Source organism: Salvia hispanica, chromosome 4, assembly GCF_029641045.1.
Source record: "Salvia hispanica isolate PSC_SH4W2 chromosome 4, Shi_PSC_v1, whole genome shotgun sequence".
NCBI lineage: Eukaryota > Viridiplantae > Streptophyta > Magnoliopsida > Lamiales > Lamiaceae > Salvia > Salvia hispanica.
The window spans coordinates 24,048,526-24,067,686 of record NC_142695.1 but is presented as its reverse complement, the minus strand read 5'-3'; the positions used below and the strand labels follow the sequence as shown (position 1 = coordinate 24,067,686).

Here is a 19,161-nt window from a genome sequence, read left to right as displayed (position 1 = left end):
TTGTGTCACTCAATCATGAAGCGTCAGGATTAACTTAGGAAGAAACAAAGTAGAAACAAAATGGATATTAAATAGAAAAAGAAATTGTATAACCAAAGTCGTTACTAACACATCCCTAGAATACTATGAATTTAGTTACACATAATGTAATGATCTAAAGATATAGATTGAAGGGAAAATAACCGTAGGTTGAATCCTTCTTCAACTCCTTGCACAATGAAGTACTCTAGCTTTTAATCTCCGGAAAATATCTCGCAAAAAGAGGATTGTTTTGATGAATCTTGACGGTCTATTTATAGGGATAAAATCGCCTCTCATCCTAGAAGAAAAGGATATGCAAAATATGGTAAATCTTCGAGAGAAATCTAGGGCTAATCTGCTTCGCCGCTATTTCGTGGCGGGCCGCCACACCTTAGCCGGCGGTCGCCAGACATCGGTCCAGACTCTCTGACTCTCGGGTGGCGGTCGCCACGCCTTGCCCGGCGGTTGTCGGGCGTGACTTCGTTCCATGCATGTATTTCCGACGCGGACCACTGCAGATTGATGGTCGCCGGGCGCCGGCGGTCGCCGGGCGCCACCTGAAACTCCAGATTTCCAGAATTCAAATTTTGACTCCCTTTTTTGGCTCAAATATGCACATTTCTCACAAAACATGTCAAAATACCAAAATAGATAAAATATGCAAATAATGGACATGTAATGCGACTTTGACATTAAAAATGGACCAAATAATGGCCTTAAAACAGTACAAAATACTGGCTTTTAATGGATCAGTTAGATGGTGCAACTTTACCAAGCAAATGAAAACAAGACAAATTGGAGTGAAAATGTAGAAAAGCCATCCAACTGATCAAGGAAGCTAGATGGCAAGCTGGCATTTCCAGGAATACAAAGAAATAGAGAAGTAGAAGATACCTTTGCTACAAGGGCACAAAGTCAAATAAGGAGGAAGCTGGGAGCCATCCTATAAATAGAGGGACTTAGCAAAGAAGAAATCGCGCTTAACGCCGCACTGCCTTGAGGCTGACAATTTTTTATCTGACACGATAATCCCACATAAATCCGCACGAAGTTAACTCAATACGAACACGCACGTTTGGGATTTGGTTCCTTATAGGGTCGACCTAATAAGAGCATCCACAATGGGGCGGACGATCGTCCGCCACTGTAGCCATGCGGACGATGGCTAATCCATTGTCCGCAGATGATAGACGTTCGACCATGCATCGTCTGCGGTATTGTCCGCCCCCACCGCGGGCGACGTGGACAATACCGCGGATGATGCAACATGTTTTCCTTTATTTTTTTCAAAATTTTTATCTATTTAAACCCCCATTTCACTTCCATTTCCCGCACCAATTTATTCTCTCCCATCTCTCACTTTCCAATATTTATCTCCCTAAACTTTGTCACTAAAAAAATGAATCCCAACTATGACTGGAGTACATCGGAGGGCATTACTCGGGCCGTATTCGATTGCGTTCAGGAGGCCGCGGCAAAATGCTTGCTAAATAGAGGGCGAGCGCGAAGCGTCGGAGCAGATCCCGAGGCCAATTCGACGCCGGACGTTAGTTCGCCGCGAGCACGACGTAGCTCACCAACGTCTGTTCGCAGACTATTTTGCTGAGCAACCACGGTGGGGCCCGACCGTTTTTCATCGCCGTTTCAGAATGCAGCGAGAATTTTTTCTCAGCATTGTCCAAACGTTGAAGGCTCGTGATGAATACTTCCAGTATCGAGAAGATGGCATCGGCAAACCCGGACTTACGCCGTTGCAGAAGTACACGGTTGCGCTCCGGCAGTTGCCCTACGGCACCACGACGGATATGTTCGACGAGTACCTTTATGTCGGGGAGACAACTGGCTGTGATTGCTTGAAGAATTTTTGTAGGGGAGTTGTGGAGGCTTTTAGCAACACATATTTGCGGAAGCCGACTGTTGTGGATTGCCAGGCCCTGATGAAAATGAACGAGACGGCGCACAACTTTCCTGGAATGCTAGGGAGCATCGATTGTATGCACTGGGAGTGGAAGAATTGTCCGACAGTGTGGATAGACCAATTTACTAGTGGATACAAGGGCAGCCACCCGACGATGATCCTTGAAGCTGTCGCTGACCATCGGCTCTGGATCTGGCATGCTTACTTCGGTATAGCTGTAACACCAACTCCTCTGGCGTAGTGACAAATATTTAAATAAAGAAATTCACACATTAATTACGTCACCATCTAAATACCATAATTACAAAACTTCTAAATCAGCACATATAAACACAACCATTAAATATCATAAACAATTTCATATCCATATGCATATGTCCCTCTATTTCTTTTTATTACTCTATGACGAGTATCTGCCCGGGATTCCTCTATGACCCGAAGATCCCTCTGTAATTGGACTCATAGGTCCCTCTGTATTGGACTCATAGGTCCCTCTATGAAGGTCACTCTGTATTAGACTCATAGGTCCCTCTGTATTGGACTCATAGGTCCCTCTATGACCCGAAGGTCCCTCTGTATTGGACTCATAGATTCCTCTATTTCAGATCCAGAACAAGACCGTCATAAATCCTCTTTAATCCTATGATTCATATTATTTCAAATGCCATGGGAAAAACATACCATTTCACCAATCCATATCCACATTATATTTCAACAAATAATTTCAATAATATTTCTATCGCACCAATCGTACACCCATATAATATTCCACCATTGATATCAAATAACACAACTATATCAGATTTATATCATATAATCCAAATATTCACTCCAAGTCAACACATAACAATCAACCATATAGCATTTATAAAATTGAAAGTGTGATTTATTCAAACCTAATGAGATAGATTAGGAAATCAAATATATCTGACTTCGTCTCTTATATACAATCTTCATTCTCCACGACTCATACTTCTCCATTTTCTTATTTTGTTCCCCATTTTTTCTCCTTCTTCAAATTTCACTACGAAGACATATTTAAAACCCTCCTAAGTCGGCCAAGTCACGACCTATATTAATATCTAATTTATCCACATTTTATCTCTTATTATTCATCACATTACACGTACACATGCAATTTCATGCATTACCTTATTTTAACACGTGCACACCCATTTCCAATAGTCACCATGGAAGCTTCTTTTTATTTTTATTTTTCTATGCATGAATGTGTAAAATAATAAGATTATATATAATTTACTAATATATGTACACGTATGTACTTTTGTAGTACTATAAGCAATTAAGCTTTATATTATTAACTATACTAATCTATCATGGAATATTATTAACTATACTAATCTATCATGGAGATTTAATTTATAAATATTAAAATATATAATAAAATCTCCAAATATATATAAAAAAGATTATATAATTAAATTAGGGACGTTACAATTCTTCCTCCCTTTAAGAATTTTGTTCTCAAAATTCATTTTCCACTATACTTGTACAATTATTTATATATATATATATATGGATGTATTCATATACTTTTCCCATATTTTGTTCTTTTTCCTTTTTAATCTTGTCCATCTATTTTCAAGATCTAATAGGCCCAAAATAGGACCTGATTTAATATATTTAATTCATTTAAAAAGTAGAAAAAGGATTTAATGGTATACACTTTCGCGTTTTATGAAAAGTGCTTGATTCTCTCCATCCCAAAAGATTTCGGCGGTTTTATTCTATGATTACAGGAATATTTCGTCTCTTACACCGGTTATCTCCCATCTTTATCGTTTTATCTCCCATCTTTTATCGTTTTATCGTTATCCCATATTATCGTTTTTTATTCGGTTAAATTCTCAGCATATTACTTGTATCCATTATTTTTTGAGAGACCATGATCGCACAGCCCTCGACACAACTTATTTAGTTTCTTGGACAATATTTTGACATACATCTATCCTGTTCTACATTATTTCCAAAATATTTCACATTATTAATCAGTAAATTGTCATTATTCTAGTGGTAGTATACCAAAAGATCAAACGGCCTGCAATAGTTTAAGGACATTGTATAATGTTCCAAAATATTCCTCGACACAAAACTTATTTAGTTCATGAACGGCTTCCTTCTGCCTTGGCGTAAGGCCTTTTAAACAATTGAGGAACTCAGTAGTGCTACGGCTGTATAAGTGTTCCACTTTTTTTCCTCTCTGCTTCCTCTTATCGACTTCTTGATCTGAGCTACTAGCCTCGACAGTATTCTGCTTCTTCAGCCTTTCCCTGAATTTTTGTGCAATTGCTAGTGGAAGAACATCATCCACTGCATCATCTATAGTTAAGTGTGGCTGCTTGGAAGCTGGAGAAAAAAACCGTGGTGAATATCATTAATGCACACTAATAAACTATATAATGTATCAAACTATGCTTGTAATAATGTAGACTGGTCATAGACTAATGCACAATATCAAAATAATAATGCAATGTCCTACAGAAACCAAATAATGCAAAGATTAAACAGAATTCAAGTACAGTACAATTGACAATAATGTACAACAAAGCTTAGATAATATAACATATACAACCATTGGATACTACAACGAATGCACTAATCATTAGACAGTTTAACCAATAATGTCAAATTTCAGCCATATAATCCATCAAAGACAGTTAAATAATCCCTCCACATTATACCAGCATGACCACATACACACACACAACCAATAATCAATAATTTAATTTTGACCCAATCCTTTATGTTCAAAACAATTCATAAAATAAACAACAGTGGCAAAAAACGCATAAAGTATCCAAGAATACATAGAACAAATGATGGACCATAACAAATACAGAGAACAAATCCATGTTACATTTGAACAAATGCAAATTTACTGATCAATAATGTAGTATAGACAACAAATTATGTAGAGAAAAAAATGCAATTTTTATCTAATACAGAGAACAAATGCAATTTTACGCATCAATAATGCAGTATAGAAAACAAATAATGGATAAGAACAGAGTTATTACTGAATAATCAACCAAATAGTCGACGACGGGCGGAATCGAAAACAAAATGAACACTAAAGCAACAATTTCCTCAGTAATCGAACATAAAATGGAACATATACCACATACAAGTCAGCAACAAACTCAAAGAATAACTATTGGGAAGAACCCTAGTTCAAAAGATAACAAATTCAATGTTTCCAGAAAGGTTCACAAACCAAAATTGTGCATTATTTCCGAAAAGAACACAAATCGACGCTAGCAAGAGTTTTATACCCAAAATCGGGACTTTAGAAACCCACCGTGACTACCCAGAAATCGGAAATTCAACAATTTAATCGGCGCGCCAAACAGAAAATCGGTACTTTAGGCCTTTCAATCGGCGACCGACGTCGACTTTTGCGGCGAGAATCGATGGTGTAGGTGTTATTTCGTCTAGTGAAGAGGCGGCTAGGGTTTCTGGAGTTTTGAAATGGTGGAGAACGAGGTTGATCGTGGGTTGATAGGATTGAATGAGAGAGAGTGAGAAGACGGAAGGTTGAGGAAAATCCCGTTTAATTATCGGGACCTTCCGTTTTGAAACGCGTCAAAGCATTATGTTTTATAACCAATAATGCAACACGGGCTCAGAATTCCCTTCTCAATCTTGTCCATCCATTCCATCAATCTAATGACTGATATTAAAAAGGAGAAAGACACTTAAGGTGGAATAGGAGCTTAATGCTCCCATATATATATATATATATATATATATGTGTGTGTGTGTGTATGTGTGTGTGTGTGATCAAATACTAACTAAGTTATGGTAATAACTAGTGGCGGACGCAGGATATTTACGATGGGGGGTCCAAAAATAATTTATAATAAAATTAGAAAAATATAAAATTAAATAAAAATGTTTAAGTATTAAAGTCAAAAACAAATCTATTATAACATTTCTCTTCTATTCCTCATCTTCTGGAATCGCTGCATAATAGTTTCATTAGTAACATTAACAAAGACATCCTTTTCAATGTAAGGAACTAAGCAATCTTGTAATAGTTGGTCTCCCATACTATTACGTAGAGAACTCTTGATGAATTTCATTGCTGAAAATGCTCTTTCCACTGAGGCAGTAGCAACCGGCAAGAGCAATGACAACTTGACTAACAAATAAACCAATGGAAAATTTTCATGCTTTCTTGTAGAAACCATCTTCTGAGCAAGACCACCCCACCGATCCCAGATACCTGTGAACAATTTTCATCTATCCGCACATCAAAAATAAAGCTTTGAAGTTGATTTTCAAGCTCATCCAAAGCAACTCCCGAAAACTCTGATGGATAATAACTGGCAAGGCGAAGCAGCTTCTCCAAATCAAATGCAGAAAATGAGTCTCTAGGATCGAAACATGCCATGCATAAAAGTAATTCTGTGTTAGTTTCACCAAAACGATGATTTTACTCTTGAGCTTGTATGTCAATCACAGAACAAAATATCTCAACTCGATAATAGTGGAGATTCTTCATTTTTTGAGTTCGGCGTACTCTTCCTCGAGGTACAAACTCATTATCCATGTCAACCACAATTATCTCATATTTGTTACAAAACTTAGCAGTAAGCAAAGCTTCCCAACCTTCTTCCCTCATTACTTGCAAACGTGCTTTTGCTACTTTGACAAGATTCATTGCATTAACAATGTCTTGATCCTTTTTTTGTAGCACTTGAGAGAGTTCATGTGTGATTCCTAAGATTTGCTTCATAAGATGTAACACAAAAACAAACTCAAAGCGATTAATAATTTCTGACACATCACCCGCTTCAGCCCTATATGAATCATCACCATTCTCCCCAACATATTCAAGAACATCAGCAATAGAAGAAAACAAACGAATCAAGTTGATAAGAGTACCATAATGCGAACTCCAACGAGTATCTCCTGGCCGCTTTAATGACATATCTTGATTCAATCCTCTCCCGGTGTTAATTTCATCACTTGCAATCTGTTGTAGAATAATCTCTCTCTGTTTTTCTCTAAGTATATCTCTGCGCTTACAAGAACCTCCAACAACATTACACAAACGGCTGATAACATTATAAAAAGACCCAATACTTGTATGCTTTTTGGCAACAGCGACAATTGTGAGTTGAAGCTGGTGAGCAAATCAATGTACATAATAAGCGCAAGGATTTCTCTTGAGAATCAAACTTTTCAATCCATTGAATTCTCCTCTCATGTTGCTTGCACCATCATATGTAGATAACAAAGAATCAAGTGCCTTCTCAAGTGAGGTTGCAACCGTGTCACTGACATGCACTACACCGAGAAAGCGTTCCATAACACATCCATTCTTGCCCACATATCGCACCACAACACCCATTTGCTCTTTCACAGATATATCTCGACACTCATCGATTAATACGGAGAAAAAATCATTTTCTATATCTTGTACAATAACTTTTGTTGTCTCAACAGCAAATGCATTTATGATGTCCTTCTGAATTCTCGGTGATGTTAGTTTGAGATTGTCCGGAGCATTTTTTAGCACAACACTAGATATCTCATCGCTGCAAGAGGCAATAACTTTCAAAAGCTCAAGAAAATTACCCTGATTTAAGGATTCTTCAGACTCATCATGTCCACGAGAAGGCATTCCTTGCGTGATAAGATAACGAAGGGAAACAATCGTTGCATTTAGTCTGCAGCGGTAATCAAGCTTTGATTGCATTGACTGCTTTAATAGAGAGACTTCAATGTGCTGAGCTTGATTCATCAAATCTTGACATGCTAATCTACACCTATTATGATCACTTGTATGATTTCCAACATGATCTCTTAATCTATCTTTCTTGCCCCAAGCAATAAATCCCTTAGATACAAAGGCATCTTGTCCATTTCCATGGAGTCTTGAGAAAAGATACCAATATAAGCAATAAGCAGCTTCCTTCGTAACACTATACTCCAGCCAACTCTTAAATTCATCAAACCAAAGTGAGACAAATTTACGTTTTCGCTTTCCATTGCTTGTAGAAATGAAATTATGATTGCGTGGTTGACATGGACCTCTTAGTAAATAAGCTCTACGAATTTCTTCTATTGAGTTTGGAGGATAACTCATTATGTTAGGTCGTTCCCCGGGATCACTTGGAAGCTTCTCTAAATCTACTTTATCTTTGTCTTCACTCGGTAACTCTTGAGATTGGAGAAGTGCGGGTCCATCCTCTAAATCAACTTTATTTTTGTCTTCATTCGGTAACTCTTGTGGTTGGAGAAGTGGAGGTTCATTCACTGACGGAGATAAAACCTCGGCAACGGGAGAAACTTTCTTAAAGAAACGATGCATTTTCCTACATATAATAAAATGCACAATAAGTAAATGGATATTATAAAAAATCACATTACCAAATGTAAGGCTTCCATTTACAAATAAAATATAAGGAAATGCATATTAGAAACTTTCTTGAACAGAATTATACATCAAGGAACTCTAAAATTATTAAAATATAAGCATGACATACATCTTTTGTTAAATGAAAATATGCCACAAAATTAAATTGGGGCCACCACTAACTCAATGAAACAGTACATAATTAAATAAAATGCCCAATATAACAATCACAAACAAACAAAATAAATGTTATTCTATATCTAGAACTAGAATATATATATATATATATATATATATATATATATATATATATATATATATAATATAAAGCTTAAAGCCTCAAACACCCAATTTTCAGAATGCAAAACATTTTTTCTCTTACTTGATTTCGAATTGCCGAACGAACAGCAAGTGAATAGACAATATGAAACAATAATTCAAGCTATTCAGCAATGGAAAGTGAACATTAGAATATGGAATTGCAGCTTGCCTTTATTCTTGAGAAGTTGAGATGAAGAAGCAATAGTATTAAATTATGTATTGGATAATTGAAGAAAGGGGGAGAATGAGTTGCGGCTAGTGCAGAGGCCGAGAAGATCCGAGAAGATCAAAGTTGGGATATTAATTATCTAGGTTTAGCTCTAATTTAATATAAAATAATATTTAATTTAATTTTAATGTGAAATTACTAAAATACCCCTAGAATTTTTTAAAAATAATGGGGGTTTCATGGGCCCCCAATGGCTCTCTTTATGTCCGCCTCTGGTAATAACTAATAACTAATATCAATTTTGTATGTTAAAAACATCAACACAAAGACATAAATTTATCAATCTTCTTGTGCTGATAAACTTATGTCTTTGTGTTGATAATTTTAATGCACAATATTGAAAGTTATTAGTTATTACTGTAAATTAGTTAGCACACTAACGCAACCCTATATATATATACCCTATATATATATATATATAGGGGTGTACTAGTATAACAACTAATTTTAAAGTTACAACGTACATCCAACCACGTGCTGCCACATGGCACGAAAAATGCAATATTGTATACAGAAAAATGCAATACGCATTTGTAGAAGCTATAAATGAATTTTGGCAGATTGCATTTTTGTTATATGCAGATTGCATTTTTATTGTTAAGTTTTGCATTTTAGATATTGACTGTTTAAATTGCATTTTATATATAGACGAATTGCATTTTTATATGTGAAAATGCAAAACTTAACAATAAAAAATGCAATTTATGTGAAAATGCAAAACTCAACACTATAAAATGCAATTTACATACAACAAAAATGCAATCTGCGAAAATGCATGTACAACTAGATTGCATTTTTGTGTTTAAAATATTGCATGTTTTGTGCCACATGGCAGCACCAGATTGGATGTACGTTGTGACTCTAAATAAGGGGGCACCCTAGTGCTCCCCTATATATATATATATATATATATATAGAGTAGTGATATGTGGCAAATGCCCCTTAAGTATATAACTAGAGAACAAATCACAGCCACAAGATTAAGAAAATCAAGGGCTAGTTTTAACACATGTGATTTTCGAATTTAAAGGAGAAATCAGTTCACTCTAACACAAATTTACTTCACCATACCAGGCGGGGGTATAATGAACATTTCACTAATAAAATTAGGTTAACAATTTTAATTACGCAAATCAATCGATCCCGCCTTCACTGTTCTTCCCGTCGTCTCCATCCATCGCCGCCGTCTTCTCGTTCCTGCAATCGCCGCCGTCTTCTCGTTCCTGCAATCGCCGCCGTTTCCATCCATCGCGTCTGCAATCGCCGTCGCCTTCATCCATAGTCGAACAATGAATCCAAATCAGAAAGATTTTTCAACATGCAAGTTGTTCTACTAGTTTATGATTTAGATTTCTCATTCTAATTTAGATTTAGTTTTAGAATAAAAGTTAGTTTTGAGAATTCTGCAAATTCAAACATATGAACATCTGCTTACAGTTAATCACTACAGTTAACTACTTCTATTTTTTTGTGTAGGTTTTGATCGAGAGAAAAAAAGAAAAACAACAACCGTTGACTCCGATCGTGAGTATTACATTATTAGTGAAGTATTACATTAAAAAATACATACTCTGTTTTTCATTTAGTGAAGTATTACATTATTAGAGTGAAGTGTTTGTGAAGTATTACACTATTCTAGTGCTATAGTGAAGTGGTTGTCATCTATTCTTGTAGTGCTTTGTTTTTCCATTTCAGTGAAGTAAAACATGGTTAGAGTGAAGTAAAACATGGTTAGAGTCCAGTGTTAGAGTGAAGTGTATGTCATCTATGCTTGTAGTGCTCTGTTTTATCAATTCAGTGAAGTAAAACATGGTTATAGTGAAGTATTTTAGTGTTATAGTGAAGTTTCTGTCATCTATGCTTCTAGTGCTTTGTTTTTCCATTTCAGTGAAGTAAAACGTGGTTAGAGTGAAGTAGTCCATGATTAGAGTGAAGTGTTTGTTATCTACAATGAAGTAAAATTTTTTGTATTATGCTTGATATTTCAGTGGAAAAAAGGTTGGCAGAAATTGCGGCTGAGATTGTACCAATCGACATACTTAAAGGTTTCATGAAATAATTTCAGTCTTTTGATTCTATATGCATATGAAAAGAAAGAATATTCTAATTTTATGTATTTCTATAGAACAAATGAAAGGTCATAAAGATTCAGCAAATGAAGCAATTGTTGTCGAGAAAAGAATGAAGAATCGGGAGGATGAAACACTTAATGCCGAGAGAAGGATGAAAAATCGGGAGGATAGACCTTCCAAACAAAAAACTACAGCTTCTACTACAAATGAAGCAGATGTTGCAAATGTTGCAAATGTTGCAGAGAAAAGGATGAAGAATAGGGAGGATAAACCTTCCAAACAAAATACTACTGATTATTCTGAAAAGAGGTCGAAGTATATTCATGATAGACCTCAATGTGAGTTATTTAATTATTTAGTATCTTAATGAAATATATTATGTATATGGCACAAATTAGAGTTAAGTGTCTGTCATCTATGCTTGCAGTGCTTTGTTTTTCCATTTCAGTGAAGTATTCCAGTGTTAGAGTGAAGTATTCTAGTGTTATAGTGAAGTGTCTGTCATCTATGATTGTAGTGCTCTGTTTTTCCATTCAGTAAAGTAAAACATGGTTAGAGTGAAGTAAAACAAGGCTAGAGTGAAGTATCCCAGTGTTAGAGTGAACTACAATATTTGCTTACAGTGAAGTGTATTGTGCATGCTTGTATTGCTTTGTTTTTCCAGTTCAGTGATGTAAAACATGCTTGTAGTGAAGTATTCCAGTGTTAGAGTGAAGTGTCTGTCATCTATGATTGTAGTGCTCTGTAATTACATTTCAGTGAAGTAAAACATGGTTAGAGTGAAGTATTCCAGTGTTAGAGTGAAGTGTCTGTAAACTATGATTGTAGTGCTCTGTAATTCCATTTCAGTGAAGTATTCCAGTATTAGATTGAAGTGTTTGTGATACAGTACAGTGAAGTAATTTTTTTTGTATTATTTCTTCTAGGCTCAAAGAGAAAAGGTTTAAATGATGACAATGAAGAGTCTGCTGCAAAGAAGCAGAATAAGGCTAAGGGAAAGAAAAAAATGGTGTCGGATGATTTTGAAAATATTAAAATCAGGAGACCGAAACTTGTTGTCAAGGTAGGAATTAAAAATCTAGTTGATGCCATAGAGAAGATGAACAAAAGACAACTAGCTGCGCTGGAAGAGATGGGATTCGGGCAGCTTGTCCATCTAAAGATCAGAAGTATTCCTGCGGAAATGGCATTTTCACTCCTGGAGAATTTTAATCTAGACAACTGCACAAGAATCAAGTTAATTGATGATGAGCCGTTGCATATCACTGAGGAGGATGTGCATGCGACCTTAGGATTGCCAAGAGGGGAGTGGAAGATAAATATTGAAAAGAAGTATTACATAAACGATGATATGCAGAACATTGCAAAAGCTTTGAAGAAGGACAGAAATTCAATCTACGCAACTGATTTGCAAGACCAGCTTGATACTGATGTAGATGGTGGTGAGTTGTTTAAAAAAGTTTTTCTTGTACTGTTGGACTCTGTGCTGATCTCACCATCTGCAAATGGGATTTGTGATGGAAGAATATTGGACTATATAGACAACATTTCCAATGTGAGAAAGTACAACTGGTGCAACTATGTTTTGAATGTGCTAATCACAGCACATGATAGCTGGAAAAAAAAGAACAAATCCACTCCATTCACTGGACCCATCACTTTCTTATTGGTGAGTTTTCTAATTTAAGCACAACTTATAGTGAAGCAAAACATGGTTAGAGTGAAGTATTCCAGTGTTAGAGTGAAGTGTCTGTCATCTATGATTGTAGTGCTTTGTTTTTCTATTTCAGTGAAGTAAAACATGGTTAGAGTGAAGTATTCCAGTGTTAGAATGAAGTATTTGTCGTCTCAGCTTATAATCCATGTTTGAACCTTTTTGCAGGCATGCTATGTTGATAGGGTTGTCTACAGGACGAGGATGGTGGTTCGAAGATTTCCCACTGTCCGGAACTGGACAACCACCCTTCTTAGGGAAAGAGGTCAGTTGGAATTCAAAAATGGTGGTGTTATAGGCCGAGGAAGCATAGAAACAATTATTGACCCGGTCTCCATTGAAGCTTTATATGTCAATAATGATTCAACCATTGTCACTGCCCCTGTCCCTTCTACCACTGAGAATACTCTCCCACCAAATGATGAAGCTCCTGTGAAAACTCTTCCAACAACCGAAGCTCCTTCAACTAATGAAGCTCCTGGGAATACTTTGCCAACAACTGAGGAAGCTTCTTCAAATGATGAAATAAAAAGTTCAATAAGGGAAGCTACAGCTTCTATTAAAAAAATGATGAACTGTATAAAGAATGCTCCGGCAACTAGCAAAGACATCAATTGCTTCAAGGTTGTAGCAGTAACTGCCCTTAGAATGGTGGGTGTCGAGGTTGCTCGAGTCGAACAAGCTGTGTCAAATCCAATTGATAATATGACACATGCTATGGAAGTCGATCAAGAGGATAATCCAGAGTGGATTGATCTCATGGAAAAGATGATGGAAATCTATGATGAAAAGAACAAACTAGTGGCTGAAGGCACATCAATTTTTCCTGATATTAACTTGGAAAAGAAAGATGTAAGTTGAAGTGTTGTAATGATGCAAACAATTTGATTTTGATTTTGGTCTGTTGTGTTTTAAAACTTGACATATGATTCAGGGTGAACTAAAAAAATTTCTATGATGTTGTATTTTAATTTATAATACTTTTTAACTTCTTGTTTATATCTACCTTTTAAGTTTTTGTATTTATGATTAAATACATATCACTATATGCAGGTGACAAGAGAATTTTGTGCTGATCTAACTAAAGGAGGATTACAAAACACACAATTGAAGGTAATACAGATATCTAGTACATTTGTATTGTGGTATTTATATTTGATATTCTTTTCTTGTTATGAAAATAGGATGACAATGTGGATGCCCAAATTGCGTCTGCATTAGAAGCGTTCATGGGGATAGGTGGTGATGATGAATGCATTCAGTCAGAATTGAAAGAAGCTGAACAAAATCCTACAGCCGAATTAGTAGTTTACGATCCGGATATTGTAAGAATTTATAAAATGCTTATTGTGAAGTAAAACATGAGTAGAGTGAAGTATTCAAGGGTTAGAGTGAAGTGTTTATCATCTATGCTTGTAGTGCTTTGATTTTCGATTGCAGTGAAGTAAAACATGGTTAAAGTGAAGTATTCTAGTGTTAGAGTGAAGTCTCTGTCATCCATGCTTAAAGTGCTTTGTTTTTCCATTTCAGTGAAGTAAAACATGGCTAGAGTGAAGTATTCTAGTGTTAGAGTGAAGTGTCTGTCATCTATGATTGTAGTGCTTTGTTTTTCCATTTCAGTGATGTAAAACATGCTTAAAACATGCTTGTAGTGAAGTATTCCAGTGTTAGAGTGAAGTATTCCAGTGTTAGAGTGAAGTGTCTGTTTATCCATGCTTGTAGTGCTTTTTTTTCCATTTCAGTAAAACATGGTTATTGTGAAGTAAAACTTGCTCTATTTTTCTATTTCAGTAATGTAAAAATAAACATCCAGTGAACTATATGTCTTATAAAGTGAAGTATATAAACAATATAGTGAAGTTTTCATCTCATTCTTGCCCTGACAGGCAAGTGCTAGGATTGAACAAATGGCAATACGTTCAAAAGCTGAGAAGAGAAAAGCCGCTGCTCTGCGATCTCCATTCTATGAAAGAATGGTTCAGGCAAAAACAAAGTTTACCTTGCAAGAGTCACAAATATTTTTTTGGATTATGACAGCACCTAAATTAAATGAGTAAGATTTATATTATAGTTCTTATTTAGAAGAAAAAATATACAAAAGAAATCTTAACACACATACATGTTTGAACAGGGACAACATATTGTATGATGATGATGTTGTAATTGTAACAAAAAGAGAATTTTGTTCACTGTTGCCGCATGAGCTAGTAGAAGTGGGTGTGATCAACGCGTGGGCATCTTATTTGAATAACATGGAAGAATACAGGGCTCTATCTTCATCAAGGCGCCTGTTTTTTACAACATACCTATGTGTAAGAATAGTATAAATTTTGAAAAATGAACTGATGGTATATGTTCATTATAAAGCATGTTTACTTCACTATATGTTCACTATAGTGAATTATTTATATCCAGATTTGACTTGTCTCATCTTTCAGCTGTATACAGTTGTACAACGGCCTGATGGGGCGGACATCAACACCACAATTGATAGATTATGTAGCAATCTAGAAGATGAGATTAAAAAAATTCCGTATTTCAAGTGGGTCGACGTAGATTTGGTAAATATTGAATATAAAAGATTCTTTGTTATATTCACTGTTGTTTTTATTCTGAAATTGTTATCATCTTTGTAGGTGTTCTTTCCAATTTGTGCTGCGGAACATTACTACACCATATGCTTTAGATTTAGCACTAAAAGCATAGTGGTGATTGACAATTCAAAGAATGGTAGTGATGAGGACATCACAATCAATTATGGTAGCATACCTGAAACTGTGGTAAGTATACATGATATATAGTGAAGTATTTTGTGATTACAGTGAACTAGAATACTCTTTACAGTGAACTACCTCTGATATTCATGATAATATATTGCAGAGAATGTATTTTTGTCATTATTTGACAAAAATGGGTTATCACGTGCAATGCAAATCAATAAAGGATGTTACCATAAAGAGGCTAAAAATGTCTTGGAGAACAACATCAAATGCAGAAGATTGTGGAGTTTTTTTGATGAGACATATGGAATGTTATTATGGTGAGCGGGAACAAGATTGGAAATGTGGATTATCTACAAGGAGCAAGGGAATACTCCAAAGACTAAGAGCAAAGTATTGCAGCGCATTAATGTTGTCAGAAATAAACCATGAGTCATTAAAAAACATGGTAACAACATCAAAGCATTATAAAGAATGTGAGAAAAACATGGACATAGATGTGGAAAACATGATTGTAAACTTCAAGCGTTCATGAACTATTGTACAAAACTTCATTTAAATTCAATAGTTAGTTCCTATTTACTCTCGAGCTATTTACTTCACTATATGCACAATATAGTTCACTATATGCACAATATACTTCACTATATACACAATGCACATCATTGGAGTGAAGTAAAACAAAGCTAGAGTGAAGTATTACAGTGTTAGAGTGAAGTGTCTGTTTATCCATGCTTGTAGTGCTCTGTAATTCCATTTCAGTGAAGAAAAACATGGTAAGAGTGAAGTAAAACATGGTTAGACTGAAGTAAAACATGGTTAGAGTGAAGTGTCTCATCTATGATTGTAGTGCTTTGTTTTTCCATTTCAGTGAAGTAAACCATGGTAAGAGTGAAGTAAAACAAGGCTAGAGTGAAGTATTCCAGTGTTAGAGTGAAGTGTCTGTCATCTATGATTGTAGTGCTCTGTAATTCCATTTCAGTGAAGTAAAACATGGTTAGAGTGAAGTAAAACAAGGCTAGAGTGAAGTGTCTGTCATCTATGATTGTAGTGCTTTGATTTTCGATTGCAGTGAAGTAAAACATGGTAAAAGTGAAGTAAAACATGGTTAGAGTGAAGTAAAACATGGTTAGAGTGAAGTGTCTCATCTATGATTGCAGTGCTTTGTTTTTCCATTTCAGTGATGTAAAACAAGGCTAGAGTGAAGTATTCCAATGTTAGAGTGAAGTATTTGTCATCTATTCTTGTTTATTACACGATAATCAATATTACATCACTATAAATGAACCAAAACATGTAATAAGCGAACTAAAGACTTGTAAGCAGTAAAACGAACACAAATAAAATTGAATTTATTCACAATTGAGCTTAACATAAAAACAAAGTTTGAATTGAGATAAAAATCACTCAAAAGTGTAATAAAAATGAGTCATTGGTGCTCTAAAAAGGCTACAAAGTGAACTGTTTCTTTCCAAATACTCACTGCCTCTGTTTTGCCTTCTCATTCACCTTTTTGCAGTTCCTGGAATCATGGTGTCCAATCACATGACAATTTCCACACTTTCGGCCTGGTTTCATTGCTAACTTCACTGCCGACTCCTTCTTGGATTTTCTCCTACTACCACTTCCCTTTGTACTGACAACATTAGGAGGATGAACTTCAATAATGTTTGGAACTTGTGAGCCATAGAAATTCTCAATCAATGCTCTCTTCTCTGTCGATGACAGAACAACACTTCCGAGAAGCTGCTTCTTACCTTCTTCAATAATTGCAGTAAATGCATTGATTTGGTCAATGTTCCCTTCAATACTTTGTGCTATTTCAAAGAATAATGCATACAAGTTTTTAAATGCAATCTTCTTCTCGTCCACAACAGAGAGTATTTCTTCATCATCACAAAAGCCTCCATGTATTGGCTTCACAAACTGTGACTTCAACCATCTCCATCCACGCAAATTCTCGGGTATCAACTTAACAAACTTATATTTCAACACACAAAGTATATGGCTGCACAATAGACCAAGTCTCTCAAACTTTTTACATCCACACAAATAGGTGTCATCGCCAATGGAGTAAGTCACTGTCCATGAGTTTGAATCCTTGTCATTTATGTTATATACTTCATTCTCTCTATTGGTAGACATTCCTAGAGTTGAACAAGACAAAGAGAAACATGCATAAACTATCTCCTCTTGAATTGCATTAAAAGCACTACCACTATATATTGTTGACGCATGTTTCTCAATTTCCAATTCTGTTCGCAATATAGGCACTTTTGTTGAATCATAGTATTCAAGCTTTGCGCTATTACTTCTCTGAGCCTCCAAAGCATGGTTATAGTTCATATAAAATAGCATAAGGTTAGCCCGACACTTTGAGTACCTTTTAAAGAAGCTATTCTGTGATTAAGACAAAGATGTTGTCTTTATCAACGAGCTCATCGGAAAATCACGGAAAAAGGCTGGAACCCAAAACTTTCTAGATGCAAACATTGATGAAAACCAGTCATTATTGGCCAGCCCATATCTTTCCATTATAGCATGCCAAGATTCTTCAAATGCATCAGGCTCTATCAACTCCGACCAAACACATGCATTCAATTCCTTCTTTAGTTCTTCACTACCAAGCATGTTCTTTGGCAATTTGTCAGCAACTTTATTCATTATATGCCACATGCACCACCTGTGTCTCGTACTAAGAAGAACCTCTGCAATAGCAACTTTCATTCCTAAATCTTGGTCGGTTACGATTAGCTTTGGAGCCACACCCATACATTTCACAAATTGTTTAAATAACCATGAAAAGGAGTCGGCACTTTCCTTGGATAAAAGGCCAGCAGCAAATGTCACAGGGCGACCATGATTATCCTTGCCCGTAAATGGAGCAAATATCATGCAGTACCTACATGTTAAAATCACTATAAGACATAAATAATAATCACTTCACTCTAACACTGGAATACTTCACTCTAACACTGGAATACTTCACTGAAATGGAAAAACAAAGCACTACAATCATAGATGACAGACACTTCACTCTAGCCTTGTTTTACTTCACTCTAACCATGTTTTACTTCACTGAAATGGAATTACAGAGCACTACAATCATAGATGACAGACACTTCACTCTAACACTGGAATACTTCACTCTAGCCTTGTTTTACTTCACTCTTACCATGTTTTACTTCACTGAAATGGAAAAACAAAGCACTACAATCATAGATGAGACACTTCATTCTAACCATGTTTTACTTCACTCTAACCATGTTGTACTTCACTCTTACCATGTTTTACTTCACTGAAATGGAAAAACAAAGCACAGCAATCATAGATGAGACACTTCACTCTAACCATGTTTTACTTCACTCTAACCATGTTTTACTTCACTCTTACCATGTTTTACTTCACTGCAATCGAAAATCAAAGCACTACAATCATAGATGACAGACACTTCACTCTAGCCTTGTTTTACTTCACTCTAACCATGTTTTACTTCACTGAAATGGAATTACAGAGCACTACAATCATAGATGACAGACACTTCACTCTAACACTGGAATACTTCACTCTAGCCTTGTTTTACTTCACTGAAATGGAAAAACAAAGCACTACAATCATAGATGACAGACACTTCACTTTAACCATGTTTTACTTCACTGAAATGGAATTACAGAGCACTACAATCATAGATGACAGACACTTCACTCTAACACTGGAATACTTCACTCTAGCCTTGTTTTACTTCACTGCAATCGAAAATCAAAGCACTACAATCATAGAT

General features: G+C 35.7%; 2 protein-coding genes and 2 pseudogenes across 2 annotated transcripts; 2 read left to right on the top strand and 2 right to left on the bottom strand.

Moving 5' to 3' along the window:
- The first annotated feature begins 1,670 nt into the window (after nucleotides 1-1,670).
- Nucleotides 1,671-2,456, top strand: LOC148927517 (uncharacterized). Its single transcript, XM_089056620.1, has 2 exons — nucleotides 1,671-2,013; nucleotides 2,428-2,456. The coding sequence occupies exons 1-2, from the start codon at nucleotides 1,671-1,673 to the stop codon at nucleotides 2,454-2,456; spliced, it is 372 nt and encodes a 123-aa protein (XP_088912746.1).
- A 3,427-nt stretch (nucleotides 2,457-5,883) lies between these two features.
- LOC125194876 (uncharacterized) lies at nucleotides 5,884-8,285 on the bottom strand (annotated as a pseudogene).
- A 3,760-nt stretch (nucleotides 8,286-12,045) lies between these two features.
- On the top strand, nucleotides 12,046-15,915 carry LOC148927516 (uncharacterized). Its single transcript, XM_089056619.1, has 9 exons — nucleotides 12,046-12,615; nucleotides 12,829-13,512; nucleotides 13,714-13,773; nucleotides 13,845-13,985; nucleotides 14,547-14,713; nucleotides 14,792-14,972; nucleotides 15,099-15,221; nucleotides 15,297-15,440; nucleotides 15,541-15,915. Exons 1-9 carry the CDS (start codon nucleotides 12,046-12,048, stop codon nucleotides 15,913-15,915), a joined length of 2,445 nt encoding a protein of 814 aa, XP_088912745.1.
- Nucleotides 15,916-16,859: 944 nt separating this feature from the next.
- LOC148927515 (protein FAR1-RELATED SEQUENCE 5-like) lies at nucleotides 16,860-18,275 on the bottom strand (annotated as a pseudogene).
- Nucleotides 18,276-19,161: the final 886 nt, after the last annotated feature.

What these genes read in the sequence shown, in the direction of transcription:
- LOC148927516 (XM_089056619.1), top strand. Translation starts at nt 12,046, where the DNA reads ATGAACAAAAGACAACTAGCTGCGCTGGAAGAGATGGGATTCGGGCAG. An exon ending in GACCCATCACTTTCTTATTG is followed by an intron (nt 12,616 to 12,828) that starts GTGAGTTTTCTA and finishes ACCTTTTTGCAG; the next exon opens with GCATGCTATGTTGATAGGGT. An exon ending in TACAAAACACACAATTGAAG is followed by an intron (nt 13,774 to 13,844) that starts GTAATACAGATA and finishes TTATGAAAATAG; the next exon opens with GATGACAATGTGGATGCCCA.
- LOC148927517 (XM_089056620.1), top strand. Translation starts at nt 1,671, where the DNA reads ATGCAGCGAGAATTTTTTCTCAGCATTGTCCAAACGTTGAAGGCTCGT. An exon ending in AATGCTAGGGAGCATCGATT is followed by an intron (nt 2,014 to 2,427) that starts GTATGCACTGGG and finishes TTGGACTCATAG; the next exon opens with GTCCCTCTATGAAGGTCACT.